Below are 17,871 nucleotides of genomic sequence, written 5' to 3' on the forward strand. Positions count from 1 at the left end.
CACAGGAGGCCTCCTCGCACCACCCCAGCCACCCGCCGGCAGCACTGCATGATGACATCATCATGTGATGATGTCATCACACAGCCCGGGGCATGTGTGCACACAGTGCGCATGCAAGGCTGGGCTCCGGTACCAGAAACCCTGGCACTGGGGCTGTGAAGGAGGGGCACTAAAGGTAAGCAAGGGGGATGGGTCACAGCTAACTGGGAATGGTTGATCTTTATGCGATTCCTGTTTGGTGGGCATCAGGCTTGTTATCCTAATAAACTTCTCTCGCGTCAAGATATGTGAGCATTACCTGCTCTCGCATATTTCACTGTGAGAAGTATCACACATTGCTCCCTTGACATGTTGCACAAGAAGTATGAAAAGAGGCATCCCTCCTTCTCTTCCTTTGCTAGTGTTGTTTGGGGGCACATGAAGGCACTATAACAGTGACAAAAGATCACCCACAGCTCCTGCTGAATGCCACAACTGCTGCACAGACATCACATAAAGCAATGCCATCCACACACAAAAGTGACATGACATTGCTGCGTCGCTTGGAGCATTCTCTGCAGAGGCCGGATATCTCACGTGTCTTGGGCCCAGGGGACAAATCAGATTAGAAAGGAATCCAGTGCTTGTCAGGTGGATAGGGAAAGAGAATATTTAGGGGCGGGGGGATGAAAGAAAAGAGGTATTGTGGGAGGGGGAAATGTCCTCTCTATGAAGATAGGAAAGGAAAACTTTCCGGAATGATGTATTGAAGTCGGAACTCTTCGCTTTGTCTCTGGCAGAATGTTGGTCATTAGCTGCCACTGGGATTCCAGGGACAGGAAAAATATGCATTATCCCATCAGAATGAGGGTGATTTAATCCCATAATAATCAACAAGAAGAAACAACACTGGGCCACGTAAAACTGAAGGCTTAGGAGGGCATGAACTCTGTAGCCTGCTGCAGTGGCAACAGGGCAGTGAAGGCTTCACTGAAATGCAGCTTTCCTAGTGACTAAGGTTGCCAACTCCTAGAGATTTGGTGTGGGGTGTGAAGCCTGGGGAGGGTGGAATTTGGAGGGAAGGGACCTCAACAGGGTATAATGGTATAGAGTCCACCCTCCAAAGCTGCCATTTCCTTCTGGGGAACTGATCTCCATCGCCTGGAGATAGGCGGTAATTCTGTGAGAATTTCAACCACCACCTGGAAGCTGGCGACACTACTGGTGACACATATTCAAAGGGACTTGGTGTGTGTCCCTAAATAGCGGTAATCTGAGACTACTAAATAGCCTTTCTTTTCTCTGCTGGCCTCAAAATAAGCTGACACAATGGTCCATCTAGCCCAGTACCAGCTGACGGTGGCTTTCCAAGGACTTTGAGCCAAGCCACAAGTGACGCCTGACACAGGTTGGACACTTGTCAGCTTCCCTCAAGTTTTGATGGGAAATGTAGGCATCCTGGTCTTGCAGCTGTAATGGAGAGCCAAGCTGTAAAACCAGGATGCCTACATTTCCCATCAAAACTTGAGGGAAGCTGACAAGTGTCCAACCTGTGTCAGGCGTCACTTGTGGCTTGGCTCTAAGGCTAAGAGTTTTTCCAGATTTCCTTCAGATCCTTTTAAGCCGAGGATAAGGGGGATTGAAGCTGTTATGCCCATACATGTTCTTGCCACAGAACTGGGACACACTAAGTGCTTGACAATCTCCTTCCCTGTTTTTGTTGCCAGCACGTATATAGTGAGTCCTGGAGGGGCTTCCTTCAGCTGGGTGGGTCACAAGTGTGGTAGGCTTGTCCTTCATGGGAACGGTTTTACTGCCTGAACCACAGCTCCTCACAAAGCAAAGGTGCGGCCACATCTTTTCCTCAGCTCCCCACAGCAATTCTGCAGGCCATTCCAAGCAAAGGAGAAGGAAACAGCCATCAAGGAATACAGCATATATCTGATGGGACAGCTTTCCTACATGTCCCAAATTGATGGAATGACGTTGGGAGCAGTCATGAAACTACCAAATTCTGCACATGGGGCGGAGTATGGCTGCCAAGCTCCTGGAAGGGGCAGAGGATCCCCTACACTAAGTTCCTGTTGCCCACCACCAGTTGGAGTGGTGATGTGGAGAAAATAAAAAACTGGGAGGGTCATGAGCATTATGATGTCACTTCCGGGGAAAACCTGGAAGTGACAGCGAATAGCTCTAGGATTCCTAGAGCTACCTGCCAGCGTTTCCTAGAGCTACCTATGACTTCCAGGGTTTCCCCGGAAATGATGGTGACATGCTTATGATACTGCTGTCCCACCATCTCTTTGCTTCAAGCCCTCCCATTGGCCCAGCAATTCTAAGCAGAAGTGGCCATTACATCAGATACAACCTTCATCACATCCGGCCCTCTGCAGTCTAATACTGTGGGCAGAAGATAAACCTACCCTAGTTATTGCACTCAGCTGTTCCCCCTCAAAATAGTGGGTGTCAGTCCTACAAGGGGGACAGGTCTGTATCTAAAAGACAGTATACTGGCTTGCCAAGCAGTTCTGTTTGCAATGTCACCAGGGCCGTTTCCACACGGCTTACCTTGTTCCGGAAAACAGCAAAATCTCACATGAAATCGCGCGAGAAGATGCTGTTATCACGCAAAATCGTACGACAAGACAGTTATCATGTGAGAAGACACGATAACAGCGTCTTCTAGTGAGATTTCGCGCGAGATTTCGCTGTTTTCCGGAACAAGGTAAAATGTGTGGAAACGGCCCAGGTATTGCAGTCTCAAGTAGGTAGGGAGAAAAATTGAGCTTTCCCGTGTCCATGACAGGCCACCATACATCACTGGCTCAGCGGGTCCCCGTTGCGTAATCCCGATGTAGCTCACGTCTTACGTTAAATTTCAGTGTCAATTACCACATTTTGAGCTAGACATTTTTTTTGCCTTGTTATTGCTCTTGCTGTTTTTATCTAGTGGACTACTGTAGTAAAAATTGCCAAAATGAAACAGGGAGAGATTTGCAGGCAAAGGACAGCATGCAGCGTAGAGGAAAGATGCAGCTGTTACTCAGATGTATGTACCTAAGTTTTCGGGTGACGCTTGATCCAAAGAATGCTTCCCTACTAAACATGACATTACTGTAAATTGAAAAAAAGATGGCAACGTGAGTGGTTATTGTTCATTTTTCCGGAATAATCAAAGGTACGGAAACAGTTAGGAGGATTCGCTCCCTTGAGCCACTTTTCTGTTCTCCAGAAGTGAAATATGCTAACATTTTTACAGTTTTGCCATTGCAAATACACGGCTTTTAATAATTATTTTTAGCAATCACAACTAGATAAACAAAAGAACAACTCTAAGCAGACTATATACATAAAAATATCTGGAAGAGATATCATATCAGAGCAGCAGGTACTATACGGCATCGTAAAACAAAAATACCAGATTGTTTCATTAGGATTTTTGTGGGCAACAAGCTACTTCATGCGGTGTCTGAAATCAGAAATGAGCCCTGATAATACCGTCTTTCTGTCCCCATTCCCACTGAAGCCTCATATGACAACATTGCTTAAGAGGAAGAGGAAGCTATCTTCCGGGTCACATGATCGTTTGCAGCACTGATGTCATTGCGAGTTGCTTTCACAGTGACATCACTGCGGCACTGTGACATCACATTTGGCAACTGGTCATGTGACTGTGTTGACTGGCCTTCCAGTCACAGCTGACCAAGTTCACATCTGACCTATTTTGGGAACTTTTTCAAGATGTTGTTAATTGCAAGTTGGGGATGTGAGGTGCAATCCTATGCGGGTTTGCTTGGAAGTAAGCCCCATACATTCAACAGGGCTTATTCCCACACATGTGTGCATAGATCTTATGAGATTTGATTAGTAACAGCTATTAGTTTCAGTCTGATGGTTATCACATGGTAGCTGATGGAAATACATTCACGTGGCCATGATACCAAATAATAACATATAGAATCCATTTAGCATATAGATCACCCTTGCTGTATAATGCTTTCACACTGGTGCTGGGCACCCTGAGAAATGAACACAACTTGCACGGAAATTCCCCATGCCGCATGGGGTGATCCATGGTGTAAGTGTTTTCCTGTATCATGGCTGCCACATAGAGCCATTGTTGTATGGAAGCATTTGCCGTGGCTTCCTCTTGGAGGTCATCACATAAGAAACATCACTTCACTTAGAAAAGGAACCTTATGTGCAACCTCAACTTAAATGCAACTTATGACATGTGGAATAGTCCTTCATTAAGCATGTGACCAACCAGTGAAGCTGAAGTCAGGTCACCCTGCTCCGCAGTATGACTGCCCAATAACAGCTATGTAATATTTCAGCCACTTGCCCTTCTGCCTGGGTCAAAAAATATCTGTGTGTCTAAAGTTGGAAAGAGCTGTATTTGGCTGCAGATGTCACAACCTATGCAGGCCTAGCCTAGATTTGCTCCAACAGCTATAAACTCTCTTGGCCATAAGTAACCATCATTTGATGCTTCATATCAACATTGCCAGGCAACCAGTGGGAGCTTTGGGTGGGGAGGTAGGGACATGGGAGGCCATATCATCCTGTGCTCCATGACGTCACTTCCAGGGGAAAGCCACAGAGTTTCCAGCAATTCCTTGAGCTATCCTAAGTTACTTCCTGTTTGATACTAGAAGTGATGTTGCAACATGTAGAGCCGAAGGAGACAATTTTTCCTGAGACAACAAAATACCTTGAACCAGCCCTGACTCTGTATTATTTGCCTTTGGGAGTGCAGCATGAAATTTGTTTGCCCAAATATTAGGGACACCATCTGAGCAGTGTTGTCTCCTACATTAGGCTCCTGCCTGCTACAGATCCCGAATGCTGGAGATATCAGGTAGGGACTTGTCTATTCAAGAAAACCATTTAGACCTTCAAGAACCTGGTTTCAGGTGGGTAGCCACGTTAGTTGGAAGTAGGAGGACAAAATTTGAGTCCAGTAGCACCTTAAAGACAAACATTTCCCAGGGCATAAGTTTTCATGCATCAAAGTTCACTTCATCTAGGGTTGTCTGGTCCCTATACCCTCCTGTCTGGGGTGGAGGGTGGAAGAGACCTGGCATTTACTTTGTGTCTCTGGTACGGTCCTCCTCCCAGTGCATGTGTGATGACATCACTTCCAGGAGTGATGTCATTGTGCCAGCTGCAGGCAAGCTCCCATGCTTTGCATGGGGCTAATTCTGGCCCATTTGGGGGCCAAAATTGGCACCAGTGAAGCAAGGGAGCATGCTCAGAGCCGATACGATGATGTCACTTCAGCAAGTGACGAGCAGCTGGGAACCCTAACTTTGTCACCTGACATCATAGATCCAGAGGAGTTAGCTGTGTTAGTCTGTAGTAGCAAAATAGAAAAGAGTCCAGTAGCACCTTTAAGACTAACCAACTTTACTGTAGCATAAGCTTTGGAGAACCACAGTTCTCTTCATCAGATGCATGGAGACGAAGAGAACATGCATCTGACAAAGAGAACTGTGATTCTCGAAAGCTTATGCTACAGTAAAGTTGCTAAGTCTTAAAGGTGCTACTGGACTCTTTTCTATTTCACCTGACATCAGATACTGTCTGATGAAATGAGCTTTGGCTCATTTGTCATCACGCAGCAAGCCGGCCCCATTGGTGCAGCGGGTGGCTGGGATGGTGCGTAGAGGCTGCCCGCACTCCCAGTCGGGCATGGCGGGTGGCTGGGGAGGCTCACGTGCATCCTCCCAGCCCTCCCACTCCATTGTTCCGCACGCCACCCCAGACGCCTGCCACACCTGGCCCACGGCTGCTGCACCCGGCCGGGGGCGTGTGTTGGCGGCGGCGGCAGCGGGAGGTGGGAGGTCTGGCAGGCTGCAGCAGCTGCAGGCCAGGCTCGGCAGATGGCCAGGGGCCCCCGCGGGTGGCTTCCCATCCCGCTCAGCCTCCAGCACTGCCTCTGCGAGCTCCGCACTGCACAACCCCACCCCTGGTGCCCCACCCAGAGCCCCCTTCGGCACCTCAGCACTCAAGGGAGGGGCCAGACGTGCCTCAATGGGCGTGCCGGCCCTGAGTTCAGCAGCTCCATGAGTAAATCAGTTTGGACTGCAAGTAAGGTACTGCATGACTGAATGCCTCTTCAGAAGGGGAAAAAATCCTCCTTGCTCATAGAAAACTAGGAGCCAAGGAGAAGGGCCTGTCGTCTAATCTCTTCCCAGACACGCACGTTTTCCATGTTCAAGGAGGACTTTTATCTGGGCAACCTTCAAATAGGTGACGGACACGACAAGTACAATCTAAAGTGATATCCCAGATGTTTCCATGTGGTGAGTGGTTTAGTCAGCGGATGCTACCAGGGTCACGCTATAACAATTAATGTATATTCAAAATAAATATTTATTATACAGTTCACACAGTGATAAAATTTAATTTGAATTACAGATTGATGAGACGCACATCCAGAAATACTGGGAACTTAATATCCACAATAAAACGCCAGTGAAGAGTTTTGTGTGAGTGCAGTTTCCATGTGAAGGGATCCAACGTCGGCTGAATTAATTTCTATCACACCACACAATATCTGAGGTAATATCCTCAGGGCAGAATTGATATATATTGGTTTCTGGGTTTGTTTTTTGTAAAAGTGTGTATTATCGAGCACCGAGGAAGGCCCCTGGGCCGAAACGCTTAAGGTCTTGTGTTTGTCATTTGACATGTTTATCAACTGCATTCGGAAAAGATTACAGCTTATCTAAAGCGTGCTTTGATTTCTTATGTAGCCTGATATTCAAGCCCTATGTATTTAATTTTATTACTGTGTACAATGTATAATAAATATTTATTTTGAATATATTTTGTTATAGCTTGACCCTTGTAGCATCCACAGTATATTTTGGGTTGAGTTTTGGGTCCCCCTCCCCCTTTCTGTGTTCAAGTGGTTCAGTCAGAACAGTAATCTTCAAACCGTGGGTTGGGACCCTCAGGCGGGTTATGAAGTTCCTCTTGCCAGGTAAGCAGTTTCCAGAGGACCACCTTCTTTCCTGCCATTCTTTGTATGTATACTGTAAAGAGTACCCAGACGGAGAGGTGAGCTCTCTCAGCGATGGACAGAATTTCTTGCAAGCACTGATGAATTCAGCGACCCTCTCCTGCCTCTAAAAAAGCTCTCCTTTGCTTCTTTCTCTCCTCTTCCTCTGCCTGTTCTCTCCGTCCGCTATCCACTCCCAGACGTCAAGCTTCTAATGCTCTGTGCCTCTGCGTAACCTCAGAGCCTACCCCAGAGAGCTGATTATTCACAAGTTGGAGGAGGCTAGCATAGGGCAGGAGCCTTAAATGATTGTCAGGCAGTGGCCAAGCCACAAGAAAGAAGAGGAGAGAAAGAAGAGAGAAATTTGGGAGAAGTGTGACTCGGTACTACAAGCATGCACAGAGCAGGGATGGGAATTGGGGGGTGACCAGTAGGAGTGTGCACAGGAAAAAATATTTGGATTTCCCGCTTTGGTATTACTGAAGCAGGAAAAAAATTCGGAATAACCAAATCCCGAATCAATTTCCTGCTTCGTTTTCAGGTATGCAGAACCACTTTGGTATTATTCAGTAAGCTTCAGCCATTGTTTCCAATTGGAAATGCCATTCCTAGCTATCTGGGGGCTGGAGGGGGGCATTTTTTTACCGAATAATACCAAATTTGCTGTGGACCTACTCCTCACTGTCTTCTCACAACCAACCAACTTTCATAAAGACTGGACTTTGGGGGAGGGGGTCATTTTATGGGTCTGAAAGGTGAGTCCCAGATGTGGAAAATTTGACCGTCACTGATTGAGAATATTTTGGACTTCCTAAGAACAGCAATATACAAGTGATACGACATCACTGGATGATATGGGGTCTTTAGTTTTTCTCTGTAAACAATGACAAAATCAATTAGACCTGTTTCTAGGGCTCATCCATTTAAGTGTTTTTAGCACCAGTTAATTCACTAAATCCCACGCAAAGAACGCTTAAGCCTATTCCGATTTCTCAGATCAGAGGCGTTGCTTGGTCTTTTGTGAACAATACATCATCGGGGCACTTTCAGCAACAAGTTAATGCTAATCCTTGATTATCCCATCGAGAGAGTCTGTTTTCTCTCCTCATTAGAAGAAGACACAGAGAATAAACTATGACTGCTGCCGAAATCATTCGTCCCCATCTACAAGCTATCGTCTGCAGACTGTATTTGTCTGCCTCTGACCAAACGTATAATGAATTAATGATATGAAGTAGTGGAGGATGTGAATTACATACCTGGAGCCATCCACTTGCTCTTTCCTTTTGGAAAATTGGAAGCAATAGGAGAGAAAAAGCAAGAAGAAAGGGAGCATGTTAAATTCAGCTAGATCGGGCAGCCAATCATGGGCTGTTCGTCACCTAGCTATGAAAAAGTCTCCATTTGTTCCCTGGAGCTCCTTTCAGACCCCCAACTGGCAACAGAGTTTTCTCATTTGCAAGAGAGATGAGGCCCCTTCAAGTGGCAATTGTAGGGGGATGGTAAAAAGCAGGGTCGGATCTAGGGTTGCCAGCGCCCAGGGCAACCCCAGTCCGGCTTTCACTCTGTGCATCATCACGTAGGGCCCGCAGGCATGCCGACGGTGCGGCAAGCCGGCCGCCCCAGCACACAGTGCGCCGCAGAGCTGGCAGCGGAAGCATGGGTGGCTGAGTGGAGGGCTGGGAGCCCGCCCGCACCATTTGCCTGCCCCGCTGACGGGGCAACGAGCTTGCTGCATGATCCCTGTCCTGCGTGCGCGGCCAGCCAGCCGCCCCATTAGCGGGGCAGGTGGGCAGCCTCCCAGCCCTCTGCTCAGCCGCCCGCGCTGCCACTGCCAGCTCTAGCGTGCTCCCGGTGGCTGGCAGCCACACCCAGCACCCCCTCTTTGGCAGCGCCCAGGGGCAGACTACCCCCCCTGTCCCCCCGTCGATCTGGACCTGGTAAAAAGAAGCCCTTTGTATATTATTGCAACTTGGCTAGGGATCCTGATGGTGTTTTGCCATGTTCTAGATACATGTGTGGACAGGGAGCTAAGTGTGAATTTCCTGTATTGTGCAGGGGGTTGGATTACATGACCCTAGAGGTCCCAAACCTATGATTTTTTATGAAGAATGTGAAGAATGGCTCATTGTTATCTGATTTATTATTGTGTTTTATGTGCTACCTAAAAATCTCAAGGAGAACCAATTTGCTTTTCAGCTTTGGGTATCAAAAAGTTTGGGACCAACCTCAGCAGGCTAAATCTATGCTCCAAAATCTAAGCAATTTTAGGCAAACTTCAGAACTGTGGATTTCACCTATGGAAAACAGGGAGGAGAGGGAGTAGAATGTGATGAGTCTGCATAGCAACTACAGGCACTTCTGAACTAGGGGTGTTGGACCAAGCTACCCACAATGGTGGAATTCCATGACGGGAGATCCAAACATGTAATCTGGCCCTAAAGGCAGCAAGAAGGAAGCATCAGGATTGGGGCAGTGGCACTATGGAAAGGGGATACAGTCTTCCAGGTATGCCATTTCCCCAAACGGAAATTCCTCATCTCCAGGCAGTGTTCCATCAAGACACAATTGACTTGTGGAGACCCCATGAGGTTCCACCCCATCGGATTTTCAAGGCAAGAGGTGAGCAGAGGTCATTTCCCATTGCCTTCCTCTGCATAGCAGCCACGGTCTCACATCCAAATTCCAACCCGACTTAGTTTCCAAACTCTGACAAGATCGGGTTAGTATGGGCTCTTAGGGCTGCTACGATTTCCCCCCTAATCTGGCTGAAATTCAGTTCCCTATATTATGCCTGTCATTTGCACCCACTAAACTTAAAGCAGTTGGGAAGGGGGAGGCATTTGACCTGCGGCACTCCCTGCTGCTCCGTTCTTTCTCTGCAAAGCTGACTCCACCTCGTATCTCCTCCTTCTCAAGTTCTACCTGGAGAAGAGGGAGCTATTGAGCTGCATTAAGCTGGGGATCTTCTCAGGGCAGGAGACTTGCCTGAAATATGGGAATGAGACGATTGATTCATAAAACCTCCAAGTGGCAACGAGGTCCAGCCTGTTAGGATTCGTAGCATAGTACCTCCAGGCAGCCTAAGGAATGAAAAAGAAGTGACACAATCAGAAGGGAGAGCAAGACTGGGGCCCAACAGCACCTTAAAGACCAACTAGGTTTCTAGGGCATGAGCTTTTGAGTGTCAAATCTCCCTTCATCGGATACACAGAGCAGTTTCCCACTCATTCCTCTTAAATTTAGAGTGTTCTATCAAGATTTGGATTCAGTAGCATCTTAAAGACCAACTAGGTTTCCAGGGCGTGAGCTTTCGCGAGTCTCAGTATCTCAGGGGAAAATGGGGCTAGCAGAGGCTGACAAATTACTCCTCTTTGGCAGGGGATGCCAATGCAAATGAATTAATATCCCACTCCCTTGAAACAATTGGAAGGAAGAGGTTGATTTTGCTAGACTTTCACACAAACGTAGTGGGGTTCTCTCTCTTTCTATCTGGGCTTTCATCCAAAAGTTCAAAAGCAAATCAAGGTGCACAAGGTGATTGCCAGATTGGGGGTGGGGGGTGGGAATAAATGAACCTATTACGTTTGTTCCAAGTTAGAGATCAATGAGTGTTCTATTTTGCTACTATATTATTTATTTGTTTCATTTGTACCCTGCCGGTGTCCCCAATCAGAACGCTAAGCAGCTTTCATCGTTCTCCTCTCTTCCATTTTATCCACACAACAACCCCGGAAGGTAGGTTAAGTGGAGCGTGTGGGACTGCCCCAAGGTCACCCAGAATGCTTCCATGGCAGAATGAGGATTCAAACATGGGTTTCCCAGATCCTCGGCTGACATTCTAGCCTTTCACGGCTGTCTGCTGATCTCAGTGAAGTGTGCCTCCTAGAGTATGCTCAGACTTCCTTATTGTTTTGTTTTAAATTTGGCTCGATTTTCAGCATAATTTTTTTTGCATACCTGGGGAATCTCCTGAATACATAAAGAGCCCTTCTTTTTCTGGGTGACAGCCTGTTTCTGCTGCTTTCATAGTTGGCACAGAAGCCAGCCCCTTAACTAGTAAATACAACAATACCTCTAGATCCCTGTAGGAAAAGGCAGCAGTATCTCAGGGGGAAAATGGGGCTAGCAGAGGCTGACAAATTACTCCTCTTTGGCAGGGGACGCCAATGCAAATGAATTAATATCCCACTTTGCGTGCTTCCCGGGCTCAGCAGGCACTGAAAAGGGAGTCCATGGAGTTGTTAAGACGCTGGCACGTGCTCGCAACAATTAAACAAACACAGCTAATTAGCGCTATAGAAGAAAGGTAGAATTAGAATGATTTCCAACTTAATGGTCTTTATTTGTACGTTGCTGAAATTTATATCTTGGCTCAACTGCATGCACTCGCCAGCTAAGATATTACCGGCTACATAATGCCCAGTTGCTTCTGCAGAACTGGGCTACTGCATGCTGATTTTGTGACTGGGGGCTGGTTCTTACGCAGTGTGGTACAGTGTCTGGGCTGTACCACTTCAGGCCACGGATGAGGGAGGGGTCGGGTGATTCCATGTCCTCCCAACCAATCACTCTCTTTACATGGGAAAAAAATGTCAAGGAGGAGGAAGCTAGGCGAGAACTCTCCTTTCTGACACTCCAGGGCCGATGTTTTGCACTCGTGGTATGAATTGGACTTCCACAAGCCTGGGTAGTGAGTTCCCATTGGGGTACTCCCAGCACATGGCAGACCTGGACAGGACTAGAGGGCTTGGTAATTGGTCCTTAGGCATAAAGTTCTCTGTCTTGCAGCCTGGCTCCAGCATGAGCTATCCATGGTGCTGACTCTTGCTGAGGACCATGGACTCCTGCTATGCTTTTTTTAGCATGTTCTTGCAGGTTTTGACCTCAACTAGTTTGCCAGCAGCAAAGGAGTCATCAGGCATGGAGGGGAAAACAAGACTCTTTCCATTAGCAGGATGCTTGCATGCCCTAACCTCTCCCACTATGTTAGAATTCAAATGCATCTATTTGTATGCACGGTGCCATCTCCAATGGGAGCCCTCCAGAAATGTCTGCAGAATGGAGCTCTGACTCTTGGAAGCTTACACATTGAAAATCTTGTTGGTGTCTAAGGTACCACTGGACTCAAATCCTGCTGCTCAAGAAATGTACCATCACTGGGCCACCCTGGTGGTGGTAGAGAGTGTCCTCAAGTCAGAGCTGACATATGGCTGGGGTTTTCATAACAAGAGACTGTCAAAGGTGGGTTGCTGTTGCCTGCCTCTGCACCCTGGTCTTCGTTGGAGGTCTCCCATCCAATAACTAACCAAGGCCAACCCTGCTTAGCTTCTGAGATCTGATGAGATCAGGCTCACCCGGCCTATCCAGGTCAGGGTCTGGGCCACCCTGACCTGTAAGAAATAAGGTGTGCGAACACAAAATGTTCCATCTTCGATCTTGGGAGTTCCATACAAAGAGAGAATGTGACTGTTGCAACGGCAATAGGCCCTTTGTGGCCTCAGACCCTCAACAAATGCCCAGCCTTGCCCATTTCTACAACCACCCCTGCATCAATAATTACATTAACAGCAACAGTGTGGCTGATTAAGGCTGCAATCCTGAACACGTGCCTTTACAAAGGTGCCTCTGTAATCTATGGGATTTCATTCCATACCCATCTATTTTATATGCATCGGTGCTTTTTGAGGCCAATTTTCTTTGAATGCAGAATGGCACTTGATGTTCTGTTATAGCCTTTAATGAACAAAACTATCTGTAAACACGGAAACAGCTTCTACAGGATTGACCCACTGAGCAGTTAGTTCTCATGAATTTCAAAGGGCCTCAGATCAAGTGTCCTTCAAGCAGTAGAGTGTCCAAACCTGTATGAGTTCCGCAGCCGGCTTTCTCCTCTTCTCAAAGTGTTTCTGGCGATGCTGTTCCTGCACTTTCAAAGCCAGCCCTGAACCCAAAATGCCCTGGAAGCAAAAAAGAGAGCAATGGGAAATATCAAAACAGGTGCAAATGCGAGATGATTGGCGGATATGCAGAGGATTCCGGTTTAAATGAAAGTAAAAGCACTCTCCCATCCAACAGGGACCAGCCTTGTATCTGGTGTGGAGGGGAGATGAAACCAAGAGTGGCACATTAAATCCAGTCATGGTGCCCTCCTGGATGTCACAGCCCCCTAAATCCCACCAGTTTCATGCACTAAGGTTGATCTGGGTAGGGATGCGCACAAAAAAATATTTTCGGGTAAATCCGGATACCGAATCAAGAAAAAGTTCGGTATTCCCCAAAGTTCATAGAAATCTGCTATGACTTCATATTTGTGCGCTTTAACTCGTAGTTATCCCTATCCTCCAGCTCCAGTCACAGCTGGAGTTTCCCTTTCCACAAAGAAATGTCTTCCATAATATTTTAACACAGTACAGAGAATTGGTTTGGCAATAGATTCATAGACAGAGGGAGGTATTTCGTCACATAACGAACACACGAATCTGCCTTCTTCTGAAGTAGAACACTGGTCCATCAAGGTCAATATTGTCTATTCTGACTGGCAGATGCTCTCCAGGGTCTCATATCATCAAATATCATCAACTACCTGATGCATTTAACCACACATGGCAGGGATCGAATCTGGGACCTTCTGTATGCAAGGATCTACTACTGAGCCACAGCCCCACCTCATGTACAATTAACCTTGCCACATGACCCTTCCATGCCAATTATCATGCAGCTTTACAACAAGGATTAAATAACTTAATGGAGGACAGTTCTTTCTACAGCTATGATAGATAATGGGACTTTCATGTTCAAAAGCAGGATACCATTAAGTACCAGGCATTGCAATCACTTGAGGGTCATAGTTATGCCTTGCTTGTGAGCTTCCCAAGGCATCTAGCTAAGCTTCAAAGACTTCAAAGCAACACACGCAGGGTTTTCACATTTTCGTAAATCCTTCCTGGGCAGTAGACAAGAGACTATTTATTGCCCTAAGGCCATCCTGTGAGCTTCATACATGGCTTTCCCTCCCTCAAACCTTCCCATTTCCACCACTCCTTATGAGGTCACCAACAGGACTTACGGCTGGAAGAGCGAAAAACGAAACTCCAATGAGAGAAAAAGTCGCTGCTATCAGGCGTCCTTCCCATGTTTTGGGGGTCTTATCGCCATAGCCGATGGTTGCCAGCGTAATCTGCAGGGACAAGGATTGGGACAGTCTATCAGCCAGCAACCCAAATGGACAAAGAGGACGAGAATTTGTACAGCTAGAATCCCACTCCCAGAGACTTTGTCCTTTCCTTTATTCAGATAGTTAGACGGCAGGCTGAAACGCTGCCTCCAGAGCCCTGCTCATGGTGGCCGACGAAATCATTACAATCATAAAATGCTGCATCAAAACCAACTCATGGGAAGAAGCCCTAAAAAACCCATAGCATAAAAAGAATGTTCAGCAGTTCAAAATGAGAGTCATGAAACAGTCCTCAGGCTAGCAGAAGACCATAAAAACGGGGTGTTGGGTTTGGAACCCTTTACTGCAAACCTTGAATAAAAAGAAACAGTTTGATCTGGTATCTAAAGGAACATAAGGTAGGTGCTAGAAGGACTTTAATGGGCATTCTAGAGTAGGGTTGCCAACCTCCAGGAGGGGCCTGGAGATCTCCTGGAATTGCTACTAATATCTCCATATCAGTTCCCCTGGAGAAAATGGCTGCTTACAGGGTGGATTCTATGATCTTACACCCTGCTGAGCTCCTTTTTCTCCCCAAACCTCAATCTCCCTAGGCTCCATCCCTAAATCTGCCGGAATTTCCCAACTGAGGTTGCCAGCTCCAGGTTGGGAAATTCCTGGAGATTTGGGGGGTGGCACCTGGAGAGGGCAGGGTTTCGGGAGGGTACAACATTATAGATTTCATCCTCCAAAGCAGCCATTTTTATGAAGGAGAACTGCTCTGTTGTTTGGAGATGTGATTCCAGGAGAACTCCAGCAACCACATGGAGGCTTGCAACCTCATTCCTAACCTGGAATTGGCGACCCTGTTCTGGAAGCAAGGTGCCATCACTGATAAAGCCCTGTCTCTGATCACACCCACCTCACATTTGCAAGCAGGGAGGGCCACAGAGAGCAGGGCTCTGTAAGAGGATCTCTAGGGACAGACAGGGCAATCCAGACGCCGATGCAATCCTTCACATACCCGAGCCGCAAGCCGTAAAACCAGCACTCTAAACGGTGCCCGAAGATGCCAGGAATCCTTTCAATACTGATAGATAAGACTAATGTCCTCTGTAGGAATCCTTTCAAGGGATGCTCACCTGCAACATTGGCTTTTTATAGCCCCCGATCTCGGCTGTGGAGGACAGGCTTGAGCTATCTCTACGGAGCAGAGTTAAAGAGGCTTAAAAAGAGAAGGGCAAGGGTGAGTCCAAAGGATCCTGGAGGGGGGGTGCTGGAGGGTGGACCAGCGCACCAGGTTCCTGACCCTGTACCCCCAAACCTCACAAAATGGGAACGCTGAGAATGTACATGGTTGCAATGAATCATTATTAACATTATTCAATGAGCTAGCTATTTCCATTTTTTTTTAAAAGAGAGGCGGTGTTGGAGTAGGATCTGGGAGAACCTAGAAGCTCACCACATGACCCACACTCTCAGCCAAGCCTACCTCACAGGGTTGTTGTGGGGATACAATGGAACAGAGGAGAATTATGTAAGCCACCTTGGGTCCCCCCTGGGGAGGGAGGTTGGGTATAAAGGAAGTTAAATAAATAAGTAAATAAATAAACATATAAACAAATAAACAAACAAATAAAAAAACCCTCCAGCAGAAGGGGAAAGACATGGTGGCCATAGGAGGCTTAAGCAAGGAAAGTGCAGGGAAACGTTCATGTTGTTGCCACTGCGAACCCTGCTGCCTTCTCAACATCAGGGAGTGCTATGCAGAGAACCGTCTCTGTTGAGAGGCAGCCCAGACAAGAAAAAAGGGCTGCAGATACTGACCAGTCCCCACCATAGCGCATCAGCATAGGTTTCAAACTCCTTCGTTTCCTTTCCTTCTGCGTCTTTCTCAGGCACGTCCTTTTCCACCAGGTACACCAGGAATGAAGAGAGAATAAGAGTCAGGAATCCAATGTACCAGGCTGTGATGAGCTCCTAAGAATGAAACAGGTGGCCATTAACAGAAGCAAAGAACCCGGATCCATCTTTTGTCGGGACCTCCAAAACATCACCAGACGGATGGGAAGCGAAGAGCCAAAGTAGACGTTACAGTGGCCACGGGTCCAACCTGTGTACACTAACACTGTTTTAGGGAAGTTCGGGGCTGTTGAAGAAATGGCCTGAGAGCCCAATTGGGCTCACGGTACTTGGGAACCAGGAGATCTTGTTCCCTGCATCTTTTAAAGTGCTGAAACAGCATGGCCAGCACTACAACTATTTTGGCTAGTAAAGATGATCTTCCTCCACAAACCAGATCAAAGATCATATCAAATGACCATTTAGGCAGAACGATAGAGGGACCTTCTTACTGAACATATACCAAAAAGGGACAGAGACATAAAACCCCCTGTGAAGAAACTGACTTGCCCTGACCAAAGTTTGCTTTACATTTCAGACCTACCTGACTGGAATCTAAAGGCATTATGGGTAAGGATTGGTAATACTGAGTGAGCTCATTTCCAGAGGCATGCCGAGACTTGCTATATGTGCTTGAAATTGTTATGATGGGTTGTAGACGGAGCCAAGCGTTAGCTTATCTGAACACAGTTTCAATACTCAAGTAAAGCCGGTACAGTGATATTTGGGCGTGACGTAGCTGCAGAATGTCATCATATCTCATTGCCGGGCCGTGCTTGGTCAAGCAGATCTCCCATGTCGCCAGGAAAATGGGATTAAAAAAAATGAGTTGGGATATTCCTTTGTTTGGAGTCAAGGATTTAAAAAACGAGTTTGGGTATGCCTTTTTTTTGGTCGGGGCCCGGTGTGGAGTCCTGTGCTTGGCCCTCTGGACTTGTAACCATGTTTGAAGCTTAAAGACTCTGAGCCAAGCTACAAGAGATGAATTACGCAAGGAGGAGCATGTGAAGGGAGTGGCAATGTTAGCTGGGAAGCTGAGTTTTAAAAGAGATCGGAAGGCTTTGTCAATTTCCCCTCTCTACAGAGCCAGGGAGATCCCTACTCAGAGGGGTTGTTAACTTCCTCTTTGCCTCCAGAAGGCTCTGTCAGTTTCGCCTCCCCTTCTAAGAGGCAAAGAGGAAATTAACAAACCCTCTGAGCAGCAATCTCCCAGGCTCTGTAGAGAGGAAAAATTGACAAAGCCTTCCGATCTCTTTTAAAACTCAGCTTCCCAGCTAACATTGCCACTCCCTTCACACGCGCCTCCTTGTGTAATTCCTCTCTTGTAGCTTGGCTCTCTGCGGCTGAATGTTACATTAGACTGACAGACGTCTCTGCCAAGCATGTTTAAGTTTTACGTTATTTAGCTCTTCGTTATTTTGGCCCAGCAACCCTAACTGCAGTATGCGAATCTGGTCAAGGAAAGCTGCCAGAAATTCTGCAAGCAGCAGATGCCATCCTGTTGACCAATCAAAGGCACAAATACAGGCTTTCAGGATTTATTTCAAGGCTGGAGAATCTAGAGGATTCACAGCAGGAGTCATTTTGTAGAAAAAGAGCTGGAGGAACTCATTAGCATCGCTCATTAGCATAACTCATTAGCATATGCCACACCCCTTGACATCACCAGAAGTGTGTCATTGGCATAACTGATTTGCATATGCCACACCCCCTGGCATCACCTATTCTGGCTGTTTTGGACCCAATCCTGGCCATTCAGGGCCGAAATTGGGCTCAAAATGGCAAAAAAGGGGCCCTAAATGACTGAAAGTGGCCATTTTGGGCC

General features: G+C 47.0%; 1 protein-coding gene across 2 annotated transcripts in view; it reads right to left on the bottom strand.

The window, feature by feature from the left end:
- Window positions 1-17,871, bottom strand: part of KCNQ3 (potassium voltage-gated channel subfamily Q member 3) — a 203,609-nt gene that overhangs the window by 18,990 nt on the left and 166,748 nt on the right. For both annotated transcript variants that reach the window (XM_054985103.1, XM_054985104.1), the window contains exons 5-9: window positions 15,972-16,124; window positions 14,058-14,168; window positions 12,853-12,948; window positions 9,973-10,071; window positions 8,714-8,736 (exon numbers count right to left, since the gene is read on the bottom strand). In XM_054985103.1, coding sequence (XP_054841078.1) covers window positions 8,714-8,736; window positions 9,973-10,071; window positions 12,853-12,948; window positions 14,058-14,168; window positions 15,972-16,124 — 482 coding nt within the window. The remainder of the gene's footprint in view (window positions 1-8,713; window positions 8,737-9,972; window positions 10,072-12,852; window positions 12,949-14,057; window positions 14,169-15,971; window positions 16,125-17,871) is intronic.

This window comes from Eublepharis macularius, chromosome 7, assembly GCF_028583425.1.
Source record: "Eublepharis macularius isolate TG4126 chromosome 7, MPM_Emac_v1.0, whole genome shotgun sequence".
Classification (NCBI taxonomy): Eukaryota; Metazoa; Chordata; class Lepidosauria; order Squamata; family Eublepharidae; genus Eublepharis; species Eublepharis macularius.